At 42.9% G+C, this 25239-nt stretch overlaps 1 protein-coding gene across 1 annotated transcript in view; it reads left to right on the top strand.

The window, feature by feature from the left end:
- Positions 1 to 3263: 3263 nt before the first annotated feature.
- FKBP6 (FKBP prolyl isomerase family member 6 (inactive)) overlaps positions 3264 to 25239 on the top strand; it is a 68930-nt gene continuing 46954 nt past the window's right edge. Inside the window, exons 1-8 of the mRNA XM_004380843.1 lie at positions 3264 to 3320; positions 3475 to 3592; positions 4061 to 4150; positions 4980 to 5182; positions 7747 to 7866; positions 9130 to 9324; positions 9450 to 9559; positions 12862 to 12954. Coding sequence (XP_004380900.1) covers positions 3264 to 3320; positions 3475 to 3592; positions 4061 to 4150; positions 4980 to 5182; positions 7747 to 7866; positions 9130 to 9324; positions 9450 to 9559; positions 12862 to 12954 — 986 coding nt within the window. The remainder of the gene's footprint in view (positions 3321 to 3474; positions 3593 to 4060; positions 4151 to 4979; positions 5183 to 7746; positions 7867 to 9129; positions 9325 to 9449; positions 9560 to 12861; positions 12955 to 25239) is intronic.

Below are 25239 nucleotides of genomic sequence, written 5' to 3' on the forward strand. Positions count from 1 at the left end.
TAAAATGTAAGATCGCACCCATCAACAGATGAAGGGATAAACAAATTATGGTACATACACACAATGGAATACTACGTATGATAAAGAACAGTAATGAATCCACGAAACATCTCACAACATGGATGAATCTGGAGGGCATTATGCTGAGTGAAATTAGTCAGAAAAAGACAAATATTGTATGAGACCACCATTATAAGAACTAAAGAAAAGGTTTAAACACAGAAAAAAGCATTCTTTGATGGTTATGAGGGTGGTGAGGGAGAGGGGGGAATTCACAAACCAGATAGTAGACAAGGATCAACTTCAGTGAAGGGAAGGACAACACACAATACAGAGAAAGTCAGCACAACTGGACCAAAACAAAAGCTAAGAAGTTTCCTGGACACATCCAAACACCTTGAACGACACAGTAGCTGTGACTGGAGCATGCGGACCAAAGTTTCAGGGCATAGCAAAATTTATTGAGAAAATGTTCTGCACCCCACTTTGGTGAGTGGCATCTGGGGTCTTAAAAGCTTATGAGTGGCCATCTAAGATGCATCAGTTGGTCCCATCCAACTTGGAACAGAGGAGAATGAAGAAAACTAAGACACAAGGAAAATATTAGCCCAAGAGACTAGAGGACCACATAAACAAGAGACTCTACTAGCCTGAGACCAAAAGAACTAGATGGTGCCGAGCTACCACCAATGACCGCCCCTGACAGGGAATGCAACAGAAGAGTCCCTGACGGAGTGGGAAAAAAGTGTGGAGCAGAACTCAAATTCACGTAAAAAGACCAGACTTGATGGTCTAACAGAGACTGGAGTAACCCCCGAAACCATGGCCTCCAGACACTCTGCTAACCCAGAACTGAAACCATTCCTGAACCCCACTCTTCAGACAAAGATTAGACAGGACTATAAAACAAAAAATAATACACGTGAGGAATGTGTGTCTTAGTTCAATCAGATACTCGAGACCAACTGGGCAGCTCCTGTCAGGAGGCAGGATGAGAAATCGGGAGGGGGCAGGAACTGGTTGAATGGACACAGGTAACCCGAGGTGGAAAGGGGGAGCGTGCTGTCACATTGTGGGAATTGCAACTAATGTCACAAAACAGTATGTATATAAATTTTTGTATGAGAAATTAACTTCAGCTGTAAACTTTCACCTAAAGCACAAGTAAAAAGAGAGAGAGAAAGTAAGATTGCTAGGTCCTGCCTCCAGAGCTTGTTTCAGGAGGATAGGGATGGGCCTAAGAACTTGCATTTCTAATAAGTTCCCAGGTGACACTGCTGCTGCTGGCCTGGGGACTACACTTTGAAAACCACTGGAATAGGCAATTGAACACAGGAGCCTGGAGCTCCAGAGCTCAGGGGAGGCCTAGTCTGGCCTGATATATATCACCTATTTAAATATGTCACCTATTTAAACCTATGGGAATAGCTAGGATCTCCCAGAGAATGAGAATAGAGAAGGAAAGGCAGAAGTCCAAGGGCAGAGCCCCGGAGTTGCCAGTGTTTAGAGGTCAGGAAGAGGAGAATGACTGAGAAGGAACAGCCACTGAGGTAGGAGGAAAACCAGAGTATGGTGTCCAGGAAGATGTGGTAGGCAGAATGCCGCCCCTCCCCCAGGTGTCTAACTATGTCGTAATCCCTGGAGCCTGTGAATATGTTACATGACGTGACAAAAGGGACTTTGCAGATGTAATTAAGGTTATGGAACCTAATTATCCAGGTGGTAGGCCCAATCTAATTATATAAGCCCTGAAAAGCAGAGCACTTTCTCTGGCTGGAGTCAGAAAAGAGATGTGGCACAAGGGAATCTCAGATTCCAAGTGTGGGAAGGATTTGATGTGCTGCTGCTGACTCTGACGTGTAGGGACCCATGTACAAGGTCCAGAGAGAGGTCTGTAGGAGCTATGCGTGGCTCCCTGGGTGACAGCCAGCAAGGAAAGTGAGCTTGGAAGTGGATTCTTCCCCAGAACCTCCAGTAAGGAATGCAGCCCCACCTATGCTTTAATTTTAGCCCAGTGAGACCTGTGTTGGACTTCTAGCCTACATAACTGAGATAATAAATGGGTGTTGTTTTAAGCTGTTAGCTTTGTGGTAATTTGTTATGACAGTGATAGAAAATTAACATGGAAGCCAAGAGTGTTTTAAGGTCAGAGAGGTCACCTTTGGCAAATATTGACACGAGTCTGGTAAACTGAGGGGAAAAAAGGTGTCTGGTGGATCTGGCAACAAGGGCAAGTCTTCGGGGCTCAGTGCCGGGGAAGGAGCAGTGAAGTGGGATGAAGAGAAAATGGAGGGTGACGAGGTGGAGACAAAGTAGTTGAAAAACAAGACATTTGCAGCAACTATTTTGAGAAGTTTTCTGTGCAGAGTAGGAATGGGGCCACCTATAGCAGAAGGAAGATGCAGGATAACAGATAAGAGATTTGAGAGTATGTATAAACTGAAGGAAACACTCTGGAAGAAAGGGCATACCCAAAAGAGTCAAGTCCTTGAGCAAGCAAGAGGGGAAGGAGCCAGGGACCAAGCAGAGGTGGAGTCTGTGAGGACCAGTCTTCCTTTGTAGCACGAGAGAGCAGGTGCGACAGGTTTTGTGGACTTGATGGTGGGAAGCTGAGACATCACTTTTTTTCCTCAGGAACTGGGCAGTTTGACCTTAGAAGTCTTGTCTGTGCTTGTTTCTTCAGAATGCAATGGAAAAGAAGGGACTGTTGAAAAAGGCAGAAGTAACCCACTGCCTCGGCCCAACCCATCCGCAGTTGTTCTGGGCCCTGGTTCTCACCAGCGTGCCTCCATCCCATTTCCACTACCCTGTGTGGGTTGCCGCCACGTGCTCCAGCAGGTGCAATAACCACCACAGGTTCCTTCATGTGCCTTGCTCCTTCTGGCGTGCCCTTCCCTCCCCACCCCCCGCCCCAAGCTGCCCCCCAGCGTCCCTGTCACGTGTCCCACCCCCCAACACGTGCTCCACGTGCCCCCATCACGTGCCCCATCGTGGGCCCAGCCCCCAGCTCCATCATGCTTGCCCCTGCCACGCGCTCCATGGGGCGTCGCCCCTCTCCGCCTGTTCCTGGGCGCTCGAGGGCCGTTGGCGGCAGTTGGGGAGAAGCGAAGAGTGCCTCCTCGCGGCCCGCGAACGGAATGCCGCCTTCGGAAGGGGCCGCCCGGGTATAAAGGGGCAGCTGGGCCTGTGGCTTCTTCTAGGGGGCGCAGCGGGGCGAGGCTGAGGGCTCGCACCGGACAGGAAGACACAGAGTGGACGGAGAAATGGGGGGAAGCGCCCGAAACCTGGAAGTCCTGGAAGGGGGTGTCGCCCCCAGGCAGGTGAAGGCGCGGGCACGGGCGCTGGGGAGTCCGAGGTTCAGAGACGCCACTGTAGGGGGCGTCGACGCCGGGGCTGCCGGCCGGGGTCACGAGGTGTCTGGAGTAGGGGTGTGGTCTGGGGGCGCTGACGTCTCGTTTTTGTATTGTCCACAAGTCTCCCTACCAGAGGCTAAGTCAGAGGATGCTGGACATTTCCGGGGACCGCGGCGTGCTGAAGGATGTCCTCCGAGAAGGCACTGGAGGCCTGGTGACACCTGATGCTTCCGTGTTAGGTAGGCCTGGGCCTGGGTGCGAATCTCCCGTCAGCACGCAGAGCAGCAAGAGCCGGTGGGGACGTTAGAGTGTTGTGTGCTACCTGTGGTAGCAAACCATCTAACTGCGCTTTACTTTGGGGGGAGAGAAGGTTGCAGTTCTGAAAAACATACCATATAGCATAGAAAATGTTCTGTTTGAATCGAGGTTTTTAAGAGACAAGCTAGGGAATCCCTCTTCCCTTTGCACGATGCCACTGTGAACAATGAACACTCATAGCGCTCCAGGTAAGCTCTTGAACATCAAGGCAAAAGGGCAGGCATCCAGAAACATTGAGAAAAGATTATTCCTGTAACTCACGATGTGGGGCAATTTAAACTCATCTAATTCCATTTTTTTGGTGTGTGTGACAAGGAAATTTGGTATTATAAAGGTAGGGATATCCTGGGTCTGTTTTCTTCACATTGAATCTGTTTTCTCTGTCCTAGTGAAATATTCTGGGTATCTGGAGCACATGGACAGGCCCTTTGATTCTAATTGCTTTAGGAAAACTCCTCGGCTCATGAAACTGGGAGAGGGTAAGTTCAGATTAGGAGCTGGCAAAGAAGAATGCTTGGGGAAGTGATGAGAGAATGCAATAGAATGCTTTTAGGCATGCAAAACTCTGTTCATAGCTCAGACCCTTTGAGTTGGTTTTTCTGAGGCTGGGTTGTGCTGAACAGCCAAGTTCTCTCCCATGTCCCCTATTGAGACCTAGGTATTTGGGAGAAGGTTTACCTGGCAAAGTTTTCTTTGCACCCTGACTTAACCATTAGCCATTTTTCTTTGTTCATTTGTTAAGTAAACATCTATGGAATGCTTACTACACACGGTGCACTGTGAAAAGAGGGGTGGTACTCAGATGACTAGAACATCTCTGCCCTTACGGACTTCACAGGGTGGTAGAGGAGACTGACACGTATTCAGACACCTGATGAGGTGGAATTCGATGAGCACCTGTGTGGTAGGTATAGCAGTACTGTTGGAGTGCTTAATGAAGGCACAGTTAATTCTAGCTGGGTGAATCATGGAAGACTTCATGGAAGAGGGGGCATTTGAAATGAGGTTTGAATAAGATTTCAGTCAGGGTAGAAACTGGGAGTAGAGTGGGGAGGAAGACATGGCGGGAAAAAGGAATTGCATGAACAAAGACTAGAGGCCAGAATACTGCAGTGCTTGGTGAAGCTAGAGTTTGGAACGGGTGGAGGTAGTGGGAAACAAGGCTGAAAAGTGAGTTGGGACCACATTGAGAAGGCTTTGGAGTAGCACATGGAGAGATTTGAACTCGAAACCCAATGTTGTCAAGTCAGTAGCATCAGAGCAGGATACTGGGCAAGCTTCAACCAAGTTTTTTGTCCTTTCTTCCAGATATTACGCTGTGGGGCATGGAGCTGGGCCTTCTGAGCATGCGGAAAGGAGAGCTGGCCAGGTTTCTGTTCAAACCAACCTACGCCTATGGAACACTGGGCTGCCCTCCCTTGATCCCCCCGAACACCACCGTCCTGTTCGAGATTGAGCTGCTTGACTTCCTAGATTCTGCCGAGTCTGACAAGTTTTGCGCCCTGTCAGCTGTAAGTCCCAGAGCCCAGATGGCAGCACTTTATGTAGAGAGGAATGGGTTTGTGCTTTTGATAATTCTCCTAGGTAGCCTACCCCGCTGATGATCATCTGCCCCAGGTTCTGTCCTGAGGCTCCTGTGTGGTGCTGGTGGAGGGCCCCTGTTTCCTAGAGCATGTCTGTCTCATGTATGGGTAAGGTGCTGGGCCGAAGTAAGGGGGTGAGTTTGTAATGGACCAGCAGTTTTAGCTGACCTTTCAGTCATCCTTTGCCTAGTTCTTCCTGCAAGATGGTGAATGTTTTCTTTTGAATGTTAAGTTTGTTTTCTAGTAGCTCATAATGTATAGTTTATTGTCCAGTTCAGGACGCTTATTCAATCCAGAGACTATTAACTAGATGAGACACCAGGACATACGGTATAAAGGGGAACACTCCCAGGCAAACTGTCCTCATATGGTCATTGTCCTCATAACTGTGCCAATGGTGGTTTCAAACCTCTGACCTGTTGGTTAGCAGCCGAGCACTTAACCATTGCACCAGCAGGGCTCCTAAGATGTGGTAGTGACCGTGGAAAGGTGGGGTCTGTGTCTTTTTCCTTGGAATCTGAGTGGGCTTGTGACTGCTTCAACCAATAAACTACAGCAGAAGCAACACTATGTGACTTCCAAGGCTAGATCATAAAAGGCAGTGCAGCTCACTCTTGGTTCTCTTGGTATGCTTGCCTTCCACATACTCCCTGGTGAAACCTAGCTACCTGGATACTATATTGTGAGTAGTTCAGCAACATGGAGAGATGCTCCAGTAGAGTCTTTGCCCAGGTGCCAAATGTAAGGGAAGAAGCCTCCAAAGGATTCCAGCACTCATCCATTTGAGTCACCCCCAGCTGAGGCCCTAAGTATTATGAAGTTGAAAAGCCATATCCACTGTGTTTTGTCCCAATTCCCAACCACAGAATCCATGAGCATAAAAATTATTGCTGTTTTATACCACTTAGTTTTGGGTGATTTGTTATCAGCAATATACAGTTGGAACAAAAGATGTCAGCTCTATTACTCTATACCAGGGCTTCCAACTGCTTCATTCAGGTTTGAACCCCTGCTGAGAATTTGCATTTCCACTCCCAGATACACTGAATCAGAATCTACATTTTAACAAGATCCCCAGGTGATTCTTATGTATAATAAATTTTGAGAACCACTGCTGTACTAGTAATTCTTAGAACTGGTCCCTAACCAGCAGTGTTAGCATTGCTTGGGAACTTGTTAGAAATGCAGATTCTCAGCAGGGGTTCGAACTGAAATAATCATCTGGGGATCTGGTTAAAATGTAGATTCTGATTCAGTATATATGGGGTACAAGCACAAAAAAACCTGTTGCTGTCGAGTCGATTCCAATCTACAGCGACCCTACAGGACAGAGTAGAACTGCCCCATAGGGTTTCCAAGGAGCAACTGGTGGATTTGAACTGCCAACGTTTTGGTTAGCAACCGTATCACTTAACCACTGCGCCACTAGGGCTCCATATCTGGAATAGAGATGCAAATTCTGAGCAGGAGTTCGAACTGGAATGAACTGGTTCAAAGCCCAGCTCTATATATTCAGTACAATCCCAATTAAAATTGCAGCTGTATTTTTTGGTGGGAATTAACAAGTTGATTCTAGAATTATTTATGTAATCAAAAAGCTCCCTTCCTAGTGAAGAAAAAAACAAAGCCAGAAGACTTCGACTACCAGATATCAAGTCTAATTATACATCTACAGTAATTAAAAGTGTGGTATCAACACAAGGATAGACAGAGAACTATGGAATCGAAGTGTCTGGAAACACACCCACACATGTGTGCACCATCTGATTTATGACAAAGGTAACATTGCAGCACAGTGAAGGAAAGAATAGTCTTTTCAGTAAATAACCTTAAGGCAACCAGATATCCATATGGAAAAAAGCATTTGCCCCTCCCTGAGTGTTTCCCTGCTGGAGTGCACTCTCTGTCCCTCCTTCAGAGAGAGCATAGGACGCCTGCATATAGATTCCTCCAGACTCCACCTGCTTTGTCTTTTCCCTTACTTATCTGGCTGTGTATCCTCACCATGGCGCTATAATAAATCTTAGCTGTGAATACAACCATTTAAGAAAAAAAAAAAAGGCTGTATGGATGGTTCTGGTACGTAGCCAGGCTAGAACATCATGGCTATAAAAGCCAGCAGGGACCTGGGCCAACCATTAAATGCTTGTTAGATAAAATGATTGAGCCCTGATTTCTGTACGCAGCAAGTTCCATTAGTTTCTAATTCCATGGGAAACTGCTTCTTTAGGGAGCATTTCAGAGCATACTGAAGAAACTTTCTTCTGGCCCTGGTCTGTAAAAGAACAGTAATAGCACCTATCTGCTGTGGCTGCTGTTGGGACTCACAGAGGTGACCTCTGCAAGGGCACGTAGCACAGTGCTTAGTGCATGGAAAGCAATTAATATGAGTTCAAAATCTAAAAGAGAAACATTAATAATTGAAATAACACTTCCACTGTGGCATTGTGGCTTTTGGTTCCTTGCTGAGTATCCTTGTCTTTGGTCCTCAGGAGCAACAAGACCAATTTCCACTTCAGAAGGTCCTAAAAGTGGCAGCTACCGAACGAGAGTTCGGCAACTACCTTTTCCGCCAAAATCGTTTCTATGATGCCAAAGTGAGATATAAACGGGTGAGAATGCTTTGGAAATTAAGTATAGACACCAAAAAGTCCTTAAAAAACATAGATCTTATCCCTTTCTCTATTTTTCATGGGCAACCATTAAGAAAAGTCTGATTAAAAAAAAATTCTCATTCCAGAGGGATAATGACGGGGGGTGGGGGCGGGAGGAGGGACTCCAGGAGGTTTCTGGGGGCCTAGTAATGTCCTCTGTTTTCATCTGGATGCTGGTTACATGGGTGTGTTCAGGTTGTGAAAATGCATTAAGCTTATATATCTGTATCTATATAGATTTTAATAAAGATTTTTGAAATAAAAATTTTGAAAATTCCCATCCCAGTATGAGGTCCTCTACCAACTGGTTTCTCTACCCCATTTGCCATCTCATTTCATGTCTCTTTGACAGTGGGAATTTGTCTAACACTTTGAGGGCTGACTGCATTCTCACCAACCTTCTGATCACAATTTGGCTGCTTACATAGGTTGTGCTGGCAGGAATTTTCTGTTTCCCTTGGTAATTCATTCAGCAGATACTTTATGAGCACTTTCTGTGTGCTGGGCTCTGTGCTCTAAGTTCTGGAGGCTCATGCCTTTCTGCCTATGGCACCATCTTCTCTGACATTTGTCCAGTTCTTCCACTCTTCTCGGACCTTCCAGATGGATGCAGGGAATTCTTCTCTGTGAGTCACATTGTCACGGTTCAGGCTTTGCCTCATCACTTTCTTTTTGCTATTTTTTTAAATGAAATATAATTCACATACCATAAGATTCACCATTTTAAAGTGAGTTCTTCAGTGGTTTTTAGCATATTCACAGACTTACGCACCATCACTATTATCTAATTCCGGAACATTTTCATCACCTTGAAAAGAAACCCCGTCCCTGTTAGCAATCATTCACCATTTCCCCCACCCCCCAGCCCCTGGGAACCACTAATCTACTTTCTGTATCTATAGATTTGCTTGTTCTGGACATTTCATGTAAATAGAGTTATTCAATATGTGGCTTTTTGTGTCTGGTTTCTTTTACTTAGCATAATGTTTTCAAGGTTCATCCATGTTGTAGCCTGGATCAGTACTTCAACTTTCCAGTTGTCCCAGTGCCTTTTGTTGAAAAGACTGTTCTTTCCCATGGAATGGTATCAGCACACTTGTCAAAAATCAATTGACCGTAGGTGTATGGGTTTATTTTTAGGTCATTTTTTTGGATTCTCTAGGGTTTTCTAAATATAAGATTGTGTCACTTCTCTTGACCAGCTGCCTTCCCTGTCCGCAGGCCTTGTTACTCCTCCGCCGGCGATCAGCACCCCTTGAAGAGCAGCACCTGGTGGAGGCCGCCAAGCTTCTTGTTCTCCTTAACCTGTCCTTTACATACCTGAAGCTGGAGCGACCCACCATGGCCCTGCGCTATGGAGAGCAGTCTCTGATCATTGACCAAAAGAATGCCAAGGCCCTGTTCAGGTGTGGACAGGTGAGTTGGAGGACAGGGACTTTTGGACAAACACCCAAGAAGCGGTAGCAGCAGTGCTCAATTTGGGCACTGCAAAAATGCTGTATTTCCTACATGTGCGTTTAAAATTTTGTCCTTCATTGCAGGCTTGTCTCCTCATGACTGAGTATCAGAAGGCCCGGGATTTTCTAGTCCGCGCTCAGAAGGAACAGCCCTTCAATCATGACATCAATAATGAGCTGAAGAAACTGGCTAGGTGAGGTCTATGTTTGCAAAAATTCAAACAAGAGGCTGCAGGTCTGGTCTATCCACCTGGGTGAACGTGTTGTGAAGCAGCGCAACCTGTTGTTGTTAGGTGCTGTCTAGTTAGTTGTGACTTATAGCGACCCTGTGTACGACAGAATGAAACGTTGCCCAGTCGTACACCATCCTCACAATCGTTGTTATGCTTGAGCCCATTGTTGGCAGCCACTGTGTCAGTCCATCTCATCGAGGGTCTTCCTCTTTTTCGCTGACCCTTTACCAAACATGATGTCCTTCTCCAGGGACTGGTTGGTCTCTCCTGATGTCCAAAGTGTGTGAGACAAAGTCTCACCATCCTCACTTCTAAGGAGCATTCTGGCTGTGCTTCTTGCAAGAGAGAGTGGTTTGTTCTTCTGGCAGTCCATGGTATTTCCAATATTCTTCAACACCATAATTCAAAGGTGTCAGTTCTTCCATCTTCCTTACTCATTGTCCAGCTTTTGCATGCATATGAGGCAGTTGAAAATACCATGGCTTGGGTCAGGGGCACTTGGTCCTCAAAGTGACATCTTTGCTTTTTAACATTTTAAAGAGGTCTTTTTGCGGCAGATTTGCCCAGTGCAATACGTTGTTTGATTTCTTGACTGCTGCTTCCATGGGCAGCTGGTTTGAGGAAGTGTTCAGTACTCAAAACCAGAGTTCCCAGTGGGGAGGCAGACAAATCTCCAAACTACAGCTGTCTGAATCAGTTCCCATCTGCTGCCCCCAGCCCACAAATAAGTGCCCCTGGAGAGATGGGCTGTGTGATTTTTTAAAAGTATCTTGTTACTCACATACTCTTCCCTACTTGCCACTGACTGAGATATTATCAACTGACTGGAGAAAGGTGTCTTATAAAAGCTGGTTTAATCGGAAATGAGTCTTTCAGGTCTGATATATACTAATAGAGTGATTTTCTTGTTACATGAGTGATACCTACACCATTCTTATAGTAATATAATTTTTATGATTATAGAAGTTTTATGTTCATTGTAGAAAATTTTGAATTATCAACATAGAAATAGGAGTCAACCATAATTTCAACACCTAGTGATATATCCACTTCTTTTTCAGTGTATTTTTGTTCTTCTGTATTGGTGGGATTGTCTTCTTTACGTTAAATATTCAATCCAGATTGCCAGTTAAAGCTTTCTTGACATTGAAAGAGTCTGAGGGGTATGCATCTCTTAGATTTGGATCCAGTTGTTAAATTCAGGCATTTTAGGACTTTGCAGGAATTTCCTTTCACGTATGTAAAAGTATCTTCCCAGATTATATATAGAAATGTTAGAACCTGGCCGTTCTCTTTTATTTAATTGTGGTAAATTGTGTAACAAAAAATAGGTCATTTTAACTATTTTTAAGTGTACAAATAGTGGCATTAATTACATTCACCATTGTTGTGCAACTATCACCATTATCCATTCCCCAAAGTTTTTCATCTCCTCAAACAGAAACTCAGTACCCCTTCAACTATAACTCCCATTCTTCCCTCCACCCAGGCCCTGGTAACCACTAATAAACTTTTATCTCTATACATTTGCTTATTCTACGTACTTCATGTAAGCAGGATCATGCAATATGCATCCTTTTACGTCTGATTTTACTCTTCATAATGTTTTTAAGCTTCATCCATGTCATAACATGTATAAGAACTTTGTTTCTTCTTATGGCTGAATAATATTCCATTGTATGTATGTACCACATTTTGTTTACCCATTCATTTGTCGATGGCCACCTGGGTTGTTTCTACCTTTTGGCTATTGGGAATAATACTGCAGTGAACATTGGTGTACAAGTATCTGTTTAAGTCTCTGCTTTCAATTCCCTTGGGTATATACCTAGAAGTGGAATTGCTGGGCCATATGATAATTCTGTGTTTAACTTTTTCAGGAATCACCAAACTGTTTTCCACAGTGGCTACATCATTTTACATTCCCACTGGGAATGCATGAGGGTTCCAGTTTCTCCACATCATCACCAACACTTGTTATTTTCAATTTCTCTGATAATAGCCATCCTAGAGGGTGTGATGTGGTATTTCATTGCAGGTTGTGTGTATGTGTGTGGTAAATAAATACGTAACAAAACATTTGCCATTACAACAATCTTCACATGTACTTTTCAGTAACATTAAATATGTTCATCGTGTTGTTTAGCCATCACCATTAACTGTTACCAGATTTTTCCATCACCCTTGACAGAAGCTCAGTGTCCCCAGGCATTGTGTCTTTCTCTCCTCTCCCCCCTCCCCCTGCCTCTGGTAATCACTAGTAAACTTTGATCTCTATACACTTTCCTGTTTCATGTAAATGGGATCATACAATATTTGTCCTTTTGTATCTGATTTATTTCACTTAGCTTAACGTTTTCAAGGTTCATCCATGTTGTAGCATGTGTCAGGACTTCATTTCTCTTTATAGATAAGTAGTATTCCATTATATGGACCACATTTTGTTTTATGTTTATGGACATTTAGGCTGTTTCCACCCTTTGGCTATTGTGAATAGTGCTGCAATGAATGTGAGTATACAAGAATCTGTTTGTGTTCCTGCTTTTAAATCTTTTGAGTATATACTTAGGAGTGGAATTGCTGGATCATAAGGTAATTATATGTTTAACTTTTTGAGGAACCGCCAGGCTATTTTCCACAGTGGCTGCACCATTTTACAAGTCCACCAGCAATGGATGAATTTCCAGTTTCTCGACATCCTCACCAACACCTGTTGTTTTTCATTTTTTTTAATCATAGCCACTGTAGTGGGTGTGAAGTGTTATCTCATTATGGTTGTTATTTGCATTTTCCTGATAATTAATGTCTTTGAACATCTTTTCATGTGCTTACTGGTTATTTGTATCTCTTCTTTGGAGAAATGTCTATTCAAGTCCTTTGTCCATTTCTTAATTGGGTTGTTTGTCTTTTTGTTGTTGTAGGAGTAGGATCTGACCATTCTTTAGCAAGAGAATTTCAAGATAAGTTAGAGATCACTGAATGTGAGGGGTCACTTGGTAGACTCAGCCTGGCAGCTTCACTTACAGTGGCTCTCAGCCTTCAAGGTGGCCGCCTCGGCAGATTGTGGACTTTTTGTCCAAGAGTTTCCTGAACAGCTTGGAGGCCTCTCCTGTCTACCCTATTTATCCAGTATTGCATTAATCCTTATTCACCTTAAGGCCTATTTAATTTTCAGTATTTCGGGACCTGAGTGGAGAATTCCAGCCACCAGGTGTCACCTCCTGCAAGTACAGACTTTCTGTAACATGTATTTCTCTCTACAGCTATTACCGGGACTATATGGATAAAGAGAAAGAAATGTGCCATCGAATGTTTGCTCCTGGTGATAATGACTCGACAGTAGGAGACACTGGAAGGTAACCCAAGGGCTGGGGGTAACATAAAAGGCTCCAGAATTTTGTCCAGTATGGAGAAGTAGGGTTGTTCTCCTTGACCCCTCAGTAAATAGTGGCTGTCTACAACTGAGGATAGATAGGAGGACTAGAAAAATTCCTTGTTGCAGCTCATGACATAAAAACAGTGCAGAATACTCATATGGTGGGCCTTTTTATAGAAAAGGTCATTATTGGAAGGTCAGTACCCAGAGCTGGAGGTTTCATTTATAGGTTTGGGAGGCCTTGAGCTTTAAAATTAAAAAAAGTAATTAAATTTAATTAGAAAGTTTACATGTTTCATGCTAAGCTCCCCGTCAGAGTTACTTGGAATGTGAAACTGAATAGTCATTAATGTGGTGATTTAGACTTTGAAATGAAGAGTAATGTTTTTCTTAATCTGGTTTTCCTGAGAGTCTTAAAGCTTCTGACTTCACTTTACACCTAATACATTCCTAAAGAAGACAAACTCAGATGTCAGGGGATTGGGATGGACTGTGACTCTTAAATCCTGCTTACTACTAGAATTAGAGATTTGAAGATATCAGGCCCAACAGAGAGCAGCCTCGAACCTTCCCATCTCAGCACACACCCTTGTGATTTTGCAGGCACGAGGTTAAGGTTTCCCTGAGTGTGTGAGATAACCCTCTAGTCTGGTCTATTATTACTTAAAAAAATTAATGGAAACAAAATCACCTGTCTTAAACACCTGCTTAGCTGGATCGATAACTCTGCTCTCTCTTGAAAGAAGTTAAACAAGGGCAACAAGAAAACAGGTGCAGAATGGGCTCATGGTGATAAATCTCTCCTTTGTTGCTCCCTACCTCTCTCCACAAAAGACGCTTGAGAGAAGAAGGGAATGATGAAAAGGTCTATTCATCCCAGACTTTTCTACAAATGGTCTACCTGCCCTGTCAACATCAGAAGTAAATGTTGCCTTCATCACTGACCCTGACCTTGTGACTCTTGCCTTCAGTTCTTTTGGGGGACATTGGAGTATTTACAGGTCTTCTGAACTTAGACGTGAGCCAAGGACTTCTATTGTTTGGCTACTGTTAATGTCCAGTCAGAATGGAAGACTGGTGGCTAGTTTGTCAGATATCTTGGACTGTGATCTGGAATGTCCTGTCATCAGTAAAGGGTCCGTCCTAGAACTAGGTCTTCGGAAACCCAGCTGGGCATAGGTTTCTTTTCAGTCTTCTTTACTTTCTTGCCTTCTTAGTCTGTAAGAGTTTTTGGAGCCTTACGATTTTTAGATGGTTTCCCACTTATGCCTCACTCTTGAGCGTTGTCTTATCACCAGAAATGGCTGTATTTGGGTCTACTATTTGCTCTTTAAAATGACAAAATTGTCATAGTCCCACTACTAATGAATTGTAACATATTTCAGCTTTTGTGTCTCTGATGTTTCCCTGCTCCCAGTTTTTTCTGTGGCTCTTGTCCCTAGTTGGTCACTTAGAATATCCAGGTTTTTAGATACTTTTGACAAACTAGTTTTGAATAACTAGGATCACTTTAAATTTTGTTCTTGTTTTCTAAGATGTCAGATACTGCTGACTTGTCAGATACCCTCTAGTGGAATGAGTGTTCTCGCAGTTGTACTCTTTAAGCCTCTGGTTACAGTGGACTGAATTTTCTGAGGTCTGAGACCATGTCTGGCACATGATCGGTGCTCAGTAAATGTTGACTGGATCAAGTGTAAAATAGCCGAAATGCTAGACCAACTCCTTTGAAAACAGATCCTCAAGGCTGGCTCTCGTATTGGCTGTCAGGACTCTTGTCATTTCCAGTGACAGAAACCTATCTTTAACTAGTGTCAGCTAAACAAGGGAGACTTACTGAAGGGTTCTGGGCCAGCTCACAGAATCAAAGGAGGAGTTGAACAACAGATACTCAGGAAGGTAGAGAGGCCAGGCAGTTCTGCTTCATTCTCACCTATCATAAAGCGTGCCCAGGCTTCCGTTTCCACAGCCTTTCTGTTTGAGAGAGAGCTCTTTCTTAACCCACGCCTCCCTCCTTTTCCTGTACCAACCAAAGCTTCAGTTTGAAAAATCCTGAGGCAGGACTCTGGCCTGGTTTGGGGCATGTGGAGTCCCATGGGTAGCACGCATTCCTAGTGCCAAGTAGTGGAATTGAGGGAGCAACGATTGCCTGAAAGAAGAGGCTGCTCTTTCCAAAAAACAAGGAGGATGGAAATGACAACTGGGTAAACAGAAGGATGGCTGTCTTGGTGCTAAGCTGTGGCAATACGTACTGTTCTTTGGAATATGACCTTTAGTGGGTCATTTGCCTGTTTTATGAGTTAGAAATCCTTTGCAGCTCCTGGTGCTGACAGAGCAGGAGTGGAGGGAGCAAGCACATACTTCTGCCACGTCGTGTTTTTCCTTAACTTTCCAGAAAGTATGGCAAAAACACACACCCCTGGGTGTGAGGATTCTTAGGAATAATCTGAAGAGTCAAGATTGGGGGTTGATGTATTGACCCAGGTATATTAAAAGATGTATAGGCTTAGAGCAAACCTCAGGCTAATATTTGATAAGCTATTTTGAAATTGCTTCCCCTTGGTTTACAGTGCAGTGGAGGCAGCATTCCTGTATTTGTATGTGCTACGTTAAAACTTTCTTAAGTGGATGTTTTCTAACTACCTACATGATTAAGACTTTACATAACTCCATGCAAAAACCAAACCCATTGCTGTTGAGTGGATTCTGACCCATAGAGACCCTAGATGACAGAGTAGAATGGCTCCAGGGTTTCCAAGGAGTGGCTGGTCGATTCAGACTGCCGACCTTTTGGTTAGCAGTCAAGCTTTTAACCACTGTCCCACCAGGGCTCCATTGCATCTACAGTGGTAGCAGCTTTACCAGGAGCACCAAAGAACTTTTATGACAGAGGTAGGTGGTCATAGTTACAAACACTTGATGGTGTTTTTATTTATTTATTTTTTAATTCCGTTTCTGTTCCTTTCATTGTTGCCTTCATTGAGAGTTTGAGTTATGTCCTTCCTGAGTGCTCAAAAGCATGCAAGTATCTGGGACCCTTGCCATAATTTTCTTGTATCTGAAAAATAGCTACAGTGTTTACTTTACATCTGTTTTCAACTATTTAAATGGTTGACATATAAACGGTGATGTTTATCCTGTAGTTCCCAGAAAAGAGGACCAGTAAGTTGACAAAAACAGGAAGACAGAATTGGGCTTGATCTGAAGGATTTACTAATGAAATGTCCTACCATAATTGATAAGTTGTCCCAACGTGGGTACAAACACTAAAAAAGGGCCACTTCTGCCTACTTGGGAGAGTGTCCTTGGGGAAGCACCTGCTCCAGACCAAGCTTTCCCACTGGATTCCACAGGGGTGTGGGTTATCTTGGGAGCTGGTGAATTCCCTGTCAGGGTCTGTCTGAGCAGAGCTGGAGGACCCCTTAGAGGAGAGTGACAGGCTAAATTAAATGACCTTCCTGGACCTTTCAATGCTAATGTTTTACCATTAGGCACTTGAGAACTTTTTTTAACGGCAGTGCATAGCAGCTCCCATCCTTAACACACTTCTAGTAGAGACGAAATAATGAAGTCCTGTACTAATATTAGAAAACACTTATGGAAAGGAAGTGAGAGAGACATGGTCCAAGAGCAGACACAAGTTTTGTTGCTTGCTGGTTATACCAAGTGTGAAGCATGGCTGCCAAAGAAAATCGTGTTCCAAATCAGGACGTCCCTTCCTTACTTGCTTCTTCCACAGTTACCTATCTAGGGCTGACTATTTTTGGGCACATACTAGGAGCTACGTGGCATACAAAGAGAAGTGCAGTACTGCCTCTGCCTTCTGAGTTCGTGGTCTACTTGGGAACAAGAAGACAAGGAGTTAAATAAGAGCACAGAGTAGTACTCTGTGAGAGGAAGCATCCTGGTCAGAGAAGGGCTTTCCTGAGCCAGGCCCTGAAGGATGGGCAGCCCTGGGCCCTGGCAAGGGAGAAGTGAAGAGTCCAGAGTGTGGGGGCGGGTAGAGGGACAACAAGGAGTTCAGAGCTGAGGCTGGTTGTGGAGTGGACTTTGTCCTAGCGTTTGCGGTCCTCCTTAAAGCAGGCGTATTCTGTAGGCATCAGAGGGAGGGGACAGATGAATCAGAGCTGAGGCAGCAAGGCCCATCAGGGGCAGGTGTCTGAGTAAGCGTGATGGGAGCCTGGAGACAAAGCCACAGCAGGAAGGGAAAGGCGGCACGAGAGTGAGACCTCACAGCTGGAATTGCTGGAACCTTCTGTTCATGTCTGGGTACTTTCTGTCAAAAGAATTCTGAGGACAAACTGAGCTTATCCAAAGGAGGATGGCCATAAGGCCAAAGGGTCTAAAAAATGACTGGTGGTAAACAGTGGAAGGAACTGAAGCTGTTTATTACAGAGGAGAGAACATTTAAGGGGCATGTTAGGCATCTGCTAATGGAAAACAATGGCTTCAGGGACAGAATTAGGAGTTCAGGAGAGAGAGAGACCATCAGTGTGCACTACGAGCGATCCAGGAAACTTCCTGGAGGAGCAGGCAGGACTTGAGAGAGCTCACGTGGGTGAGCTTGTAGGCTGAGGCAGAGAGAGAGAAAGAGGGCGATGGCAGGAGCAGCCAGCCCGCTGGTGAGATTCTTGACTCAGTCCCATGGTCATCTCACGTAGGCCTGATTTTAATTGTTTTGCTTTTGATTTTCCATATTTTTCTTCTAGATTGTTTTGATAGCGTTGTTCACTATTTAGTTTTTTCTTTGGTTTATTTTTATTAACTTTGGTCAAAATATTTACAGAACATATTTTATATACAAAGCACTCTTTTACATGCTTTATATGGATTAATGTTTGTATAGAACATTAATTAGAAATGGAGATATGTCCATTTTACAGGTGATGAATTGGAAATGAAGAAGTTAAGTAATTTGTCAAGGCTTCATAACTAGTAAGTAATAGAGCCAAGATTCAAACCCTGGCAGTTGCCCATAGCCATCACAAAGTTTAAAAAAAAAAAACTGGTACCAAAGGACTCATCAGGGGAAACCAATTTTAACTTTTAACTGTTTCTTCTGAGGATTCCTCCATATAGCTAAATACTATGTTTATATTGCCATTTGTTGATTTATCAGTTTTGGGCTTTCATCTGTTCATTTCCTGTTATGATACAATACAATAGAATTTCTTTCCTCCCTGACATTACTCCCTTATATTACTATTTCTAGACTCTCTATTAGATTATTATAATGAAAATAATATACTCATCCTGATGTTGCTGGTTTCATGAACTAAAGATGATATCTCTTGATGCTGCACTTTGTATGATGAGAATATTATTCACTGAAAACCCAGTGCTATCCTTATGTTTTCTTTTAGAGCATTTTGTTTTTCCTACAATTACTAATTGCATTTCTTTTTTTTTTTCTTGAACTGTTTGCGTTTATCATATCCTTATCTCTTTTAAGCCACTAAGGGATAATATAGTCTTTGAGTCCCCTTTCTTCTAGGGACCTCCCTCTTGGACATTCCCATATTTGTGTAATAATCTTTAGAAATGCACAGCTGCCACTCGGGGACTTCTTTTATCTGCTGAGTTGAATCAACTATTGTCTGAATCCCTTTTCTTGGTTTACTTCCTCATTCTGATGAGGTATATTTTTGAGTAACCTCTCAAAATAGATGTATAGAAGATAAATTTTCTGAATCTTTACATGTCCAAGAAATGATTTTATTATACCTTAATACTTGATTGAAAATATATAGCTGGGTGTAGATTTTAGAATAAAAAGAACCCCCTTAGAACCTACCTCCCCCTTTACAAACCACACCTTGTTAGAACCTATCTCCTTCACACTTTCTTCCCCACTCAGAAGATCTTCTCCCACTCAGACCTTGCTTCCCCTTCAGACTGCCTCCCCCTCAGACCCTCTCTTGCTAAAACCTCTTCATTCCCTCTTACTCTGACCTCTTCCTTATTTCACACTTCCCCCATCACACACACTCACTGCAGCTCACGCCCCTCCACACCTCATCCCCCCCTACATCTCACTCCTCTCCCCTTCCATATGTTACTCCTCCCCACCTCTCATAACTCATTCCTCCTCCTCCTCAGAACTCACCCCCCTCCCCAGAACACCCACACCCCTCAGAACGCCCCTTCTCAGTACTATCTCCTGTCTTGGAAGGTCTCACCAGCAACTCCAGATGGGAGGTAAAAGTCTGAGGCCAGACTATCTCTTAGATGGTAATTTGAGTAGTCTGTTGTGGTTTTTGTTTTTTGTTTGTTTGTTTGTTTGTTTTTGTCTCTAGAATCTTTTAAAAACTCTTTATTCTTGGTTATTTAAAATTTCACAGTGATGTGTCCAGGTCCCCTCAGATGCTCAAATCCTGTGTAGATAGGCACCTTAATTCTAGAAGATTGAGCTCTTCAAATAAATTTTTCCATAATATGTCTTTAATAATAATTGCTTCGTGTTTTTCTCTGTTCTCTTGTTCTGGGACTCCTATTGGTTGGATGTTGGACCTTCTACAGGGATCCTATATGTCCTATATGCCTGTTCCCTTTCAAATTTCCTGTCTCTGCCTTATCATTTTCTGGGAAATGACCTTCATTTCTTCCTCTTCCACTGGCTTTTTCATTCCAGCAATCAAAATTTTTAATACAAGAGCTCTTACAGATTTTTCTTTATTATGGGGTATCCTACTTTTTTTTTTCTCTTTGTATTATGGAAAATCTCAAACTTACACAAGTAGTGAGAATAGTGTAGGGATCCCTGTGTACTCAGCATCCAGCTTTAACAATTGTCAGCATAAGGCCAATGCTTTCATCTATGACCCCCACTTATTTCCTTTCCCATCCTTAGCCCCACTGGATTAATTTAAAGCAAATCCCCAGTCATCATATCATTTTACCCACAAGCAGTTCAGTATATATCCCTAAAAGATAAGAACCATTCTTGCGTATTTTATTCTGTTCCCTGAAATGTTTATTTTTCTGCTTATTTGCTTTGACCTTTTTCCATGTTGAAGATTTTCTACAGATACCTGGTGTTTCTTGGTTGCCTATTCACATTTAAGAAGGAAACAGTAGAAAAACTGACCAGGAGCTCTATATACCTGGGTAGCACTTCCTCACTGACTCTTCTTCAGGCTCAGAAGTAGGGAGATAGCCAAAATATTTGAAGATCCTTAAATACCAGAAGGAAGGAGCTTTGCATTGAGTACCATCTCCTACACTAGCTTCTCTAATTTTCCTCGGATGGATTTTTTTCCTAAAATAATGGCTACAAGGTACTATATCATTTTAATTGGTATTTCGCCAATTTCTAGTGAAGCTGAGCATCTTTTTGTGTATTTATTGGTGATCTGAATTCTTTACACTAATTGCCTATTGGTATCCTTGTCCTCTCTTGTTTTTTTTTTTTTGTTTCTATTATTGTTGATTTGTAAGAACCCTTTCCATATGAGAGATATTCATTAAATGTCTGTTAGTAAGTTCACATATTTTCTCCAAGTTGTTTTAACTTGTTTGTGTGATATAGCTATGTCTTAGTCATCTAGTGCTGCTGTAACAGAAATATCACAGGTGGATGGCTTTAACAAAGAGAAATATATTCTCTCATAGTCTAGGTGGCTACAAGTCCAAATGCAGGGTGTTAGCTCTAGGGGAAGGCTTTCTCTGTTGGCTCTGGAGGAAGGTCCTTCTCATCAATCTTCCCCTGGACTAGGAGCTTCTCCATACAGGAACCACAGGTCCAAAGGACACTCACTGATTTCTTGGTGGTATGAGGTCCCCAACTCTCTTCTTGCTTCCCTTTTCCTTTTACCTCTTGTAAGATAAAAGGTGATGCAGGCCACACCCGAGAGAAGCTCCCTTTACATTGGATCAGGGATGTGACCTGAGCAAGGGTGTTATGTCCCACCCTAATCCTCTTTAACCCCAGGCAGAGATTATGATTTATAACACATAGGAAAATCACAAAATGGAGGACAGCCACACAATACTGGGGACAATGGCCTAACCAGGTTGACACATATTTTGGGGGGACACAGTTCAATCCATTACAAGGTATACACGTTTTAGGTCTTCATGTAGTTAAATGTGTCACTGTCTTCTTTGTGGTTTCTGGGATTCGTGGTATGCTTAGGCTCGACATGTGGGATTAAACAGAGGTCTCTAGTGAATGAGGGTGAAGGACTTCCTCAGGGTAAAAGACTTCTTAACAATTCTTCCAAGAGCCTAAGCATCGTGTCATATCTGTAATGCTTTAGAATGTCCACAAGCTTCACTTAATCTTGCCTATGTTCTTGTGAGGAAGAAATTATTATTTCTATTTTATAGATTGAAGAAGAAATAAAGGGCAGAGGACTAAGACCCTTTCCCTTTAGAGGTCTTTGTATATGTGTGTAAACAATTGTGACCATTTTCATTTGATTTGAAATGTAAACCCCAGATGATACATGAAGGTTTACATATATTCAGTTTCTTCATTCAGCTGGAGCATTTCCCCTAAGTGGCCATTAATTTTTATCCCTCTCAGGAACTTCGTCTCTTTTCTCTGCTTTCTGTATTTAAGAGAAGCTGAAGTCTTTGGGCTAGAGAATTAAGAGAAAGAATATCTTAACAGAATTTTTTTTAAAAGATGTTTTCTGGGAAGTCAAAGCCGCTCCCAGGAAGCCCAGGCAGAAATAAAGATCAGGCTGTGGATAGTGCACTCCTGTTCGCTGAGATTCTAGAATTTAGTCCTAGTTCAAAGAGTTGGCCTGAAGGGAGCGCCAGTGCAGTGGTCCCCACAGAGCGTAGTGCCAATGCTGGGGCTAGAGGCATCCTCTGGGCAGCAGTTCTCTTGTTCCAAACAGCCTTCCTGTTAGCTGCCAGGAATCCCCAAGAGCGGATCTTCATCTCATGGTATGTGACTGGATCCAGACAGGGAATTTGATCCCCTTCTTCCCCAAGAGATTATAAGGAGAAACTCACATCTAGTATTGAGACTGTAAGAATATTTTGTGCTTCCAGTTAGAGTGGTCTAAGTCCTGAACAAATAATAAACCAAAAAACCAAACCTGTTGCCATCAAGTCTGTTTCAACCCACAGTGACTGTACAGGACAGAGTAGAACTGCCACGTAGAATTTCCAAGACTATAATCCTTACCCCCACATATCGGTCAGTTTGTCATACTGTGGGGGTCTGCGTGTTGCTGTGATGCTGGAAGCTATGCCACCAGTATTCAGATACCACCAGGGTCACCCAAGGTGGACAGGTTTCAACTGAGCTTCCAGACTAAGACAGACTAAGAAGAAGGACCCTGCAGTCTACTTCTGAAAAGAATTAGCCGGTAAAAACCTTATGAATAGCAACAGAACATTGTTTGATATAGTGCCGGAAGATGAGCCCACCAGGTTGGAAGGCACTCAAAAGATGACGGGAAGAGCTACCTCTTCAAAGTAGAGTCGACCTTAATGACATGGATGGAGTCAAGCTTTCAGCACCTTCATTTGCTGATAATGGCACGACTCAAAATGAGAAGAAACAGCTGCAAACATCCATTAATAATCAGAACCTGGAATGTACGAAGTATGAATCTAGGAAAGTTGGAAATCATCAAAAATGAAATGTAACACATAAACATTGATATCCTAGGCATTAGTGAGCTGAAATGGACTGGTATTGGCCATTCTGAATCCGACAATCATGTGATCTACTATGCCGGGAATGACAACATTCATCGTAAAAAAGAACATTTCAAGATCTATGCTGAAGTACAGCGCTGTGAGTGATAGGATAATACCCATACACCTACAAGGAAAACCGGTTAATACAACTATTATTCAAATCTATGCACCAACCACTAAGGCCAAAGATGAAGAAACTGAAGATTTTTTTACCAGCTTCTATAGTCTGAAACTGATTGAACACGCAGTCAAGATGCATTGATAATTTCTGGTGATTGGAATTCGAAAGTTGGAAACAAAGAAGGATCAGTAGTTGGAAAATATGGCCTTGGTGTTAGAAACGATGCTGGAGATCAGTGATAGAATTTTGCAAGACCAAGGACTTCTTCATTGCAAATACCTTTTTTCACCAGCATAAATGGTGACTATACACATGGACCTCACCAGATGGAATACACAGGAATCAAATCAACCACATCTAGACCGTGAAAAAGCTCAATATCATCAATCAGAACAAGGCCAGGGGCTGACTGCGGAACAGACCATCAATTGCTCATATGCAAGTTCAAGTTGAAACTGAAAGAAAATTAGAACAAGTCCATGAGAGCCGAAGTATGACCCTAAGTATATCTCACCTGAATTTAGAGACCATCTCAAGAATAGATTTGACGTGTTGAACACTAATGACCGAAGACCAGACGAGTTGTGGAATGACATCAAAGACATCATACATGAAGAAAGCCAGAGGTCATTAAAAAGACAGGAAAGAAACAAAAAACCAAAATGGATTTCAGAAGAGACTCTGAAACTTCCTCTTAAACGTCAAGTACCTAAAGCAAAATGAAGAAATGATGAAGTAAAAGAACTGAACAGCAGATTTCAAAGGGCGGCTCGAGAAGACAAAATAAAGTATTTATAATGACATGCGCAAAGAGCTGGAGATAGAAAACCAAAAGGGAAGAAAATGCTCTGCGTTCCTCAAGCTGAAAGAACTGAAGAAAAAAAATTCAAGCCTTGAGTTGCAATAGTGAAGGATTCAACGGGGAAAATATTAAACGACATGGGAAGCATCGAAAGAAGATGGAAGGAGTACACAGAGTCATTATACCAAAAAAAATTGATAGATGTTCAACCATTTCAAGAGGTGTAGCATATGATCAGGAATCAATGATACCGAAGGAAGAAGTCTGAGCTGCACTGAAGACACTGGTGAAAAACAAGGCTCCAGGAATTGGCAGAATATCAATAGAGATGTTTCAACAAATGGATGCAGCACTGGAAGCGCTCATTCCTCTGTGCCAAGAAATTTGAAAGACAGATACCTGGCCAACCGACTGGAAGAGATCCACATTTATGCCTATTCCCAAGAAAGGTTATCCAACCGAATGCAGAAGTTATAGAACAATATCATTAATATCATGCAAATAAAATTTTGCTGAAGATCATTCAAAAGCGGCTGCAGCAGTATATCGACAGGGAAATGCCAGAAATTCAGGCCAGATTCAAAAGAGGACGTGGAACCAGGGATATCATTGCTGATGTCAGATGGATTCTGGCTGAAAGCAGAAAATACCAGGAAGATGTTTACCTGTGTTTTATTGACTATGCAAAGCCATTCAACTATGTGGATCATAACAAATTATGGATAACATTGCGAAGAATGGGAATTCCAGAACACTTAATTGTGCTCATGAGGAATGTGTACATAGATCAAGAGACAGTTGTACAGACACAACAAGGGGATACTGCGTGGTTTAAAGTCAGGAAAGTTGTGTGTTGGGGTTGTATCCTTTCACCATACCTATTCAATCTGTATGCTGAGCAAATAATCCCAGAAGCTGGACTATATGAAGAACAGGGCATCAGGATTGGAGGAAGACTCATTAACAACCTGCATTATGCAGATGACACAACCTTGCTTGCTGAAAGTGAAGAGAACGCGAAGCACTTACTGATGACGATCAAAGACCACAGCCTTCAGTATGGATTACACGTCAACATAAAGAAAACAAAAATCCTCACAACTGGACCAATAAGCAACATCATGATAAACAGAGAAAATATTGAAGTTGTTAAGGATTTCATTTTACTTGGATCCACAATGAACACCCATGGAAGCAGCAGTCAAGAAATCAAAAGACGCATTGCACTGGGCAAATCTGTGGTGAAAGACCTCTTTAAAGTGTTGAAAAGCAAAGGTGTCACCTTGAAGACTAAGGTGCCCCTGACCCAAGCCATGATGTTTTCAGTTGCATCATATGCACATGAAAGCTGGACAATCAAGGAAAACTGAAGAAGAATTGATGCCTTTGAATTATGTTGGCGACAAATATTGAATATAGCATGGACTGCCAAAAGAACAACAAATCTGTCCTGGAAGAAGTACAACCAGAATGCTCGTTGGAAGCAAGGATGGCGAGACTACATCTTACATACTTTGGACATGTTTTCAGAAAGGATCAGTCCCTGGAGAAGGACATTATGCTTGGTAAAGTAGAGGGTCAGCAAAGAAGAGGAAGACCCTCAATGAGATGGATTGACACAGTGGCTGCAATAATGGGCTCCAGAATAAGGACGACTGTGAGCATGGTATAAGACCAAGCAGTGT

Source organism: Trichechus manatus, unplaced genomic scaffold (genome assembly GCF_000243295.1).
Source record: "Trichechus manatus latirostris isolate Lorelei unplaced genomic scaffold, TriManLat1.0 scaffold00077, whole genome shotgun sequence".
Classification (NCBI taxonomy): domain Eukaryota; kingdom Metazoa; phylum Chordata; class Mammalia; order Sirenia; family Trichechidae; genus Trichechus; species Trichechus manatus.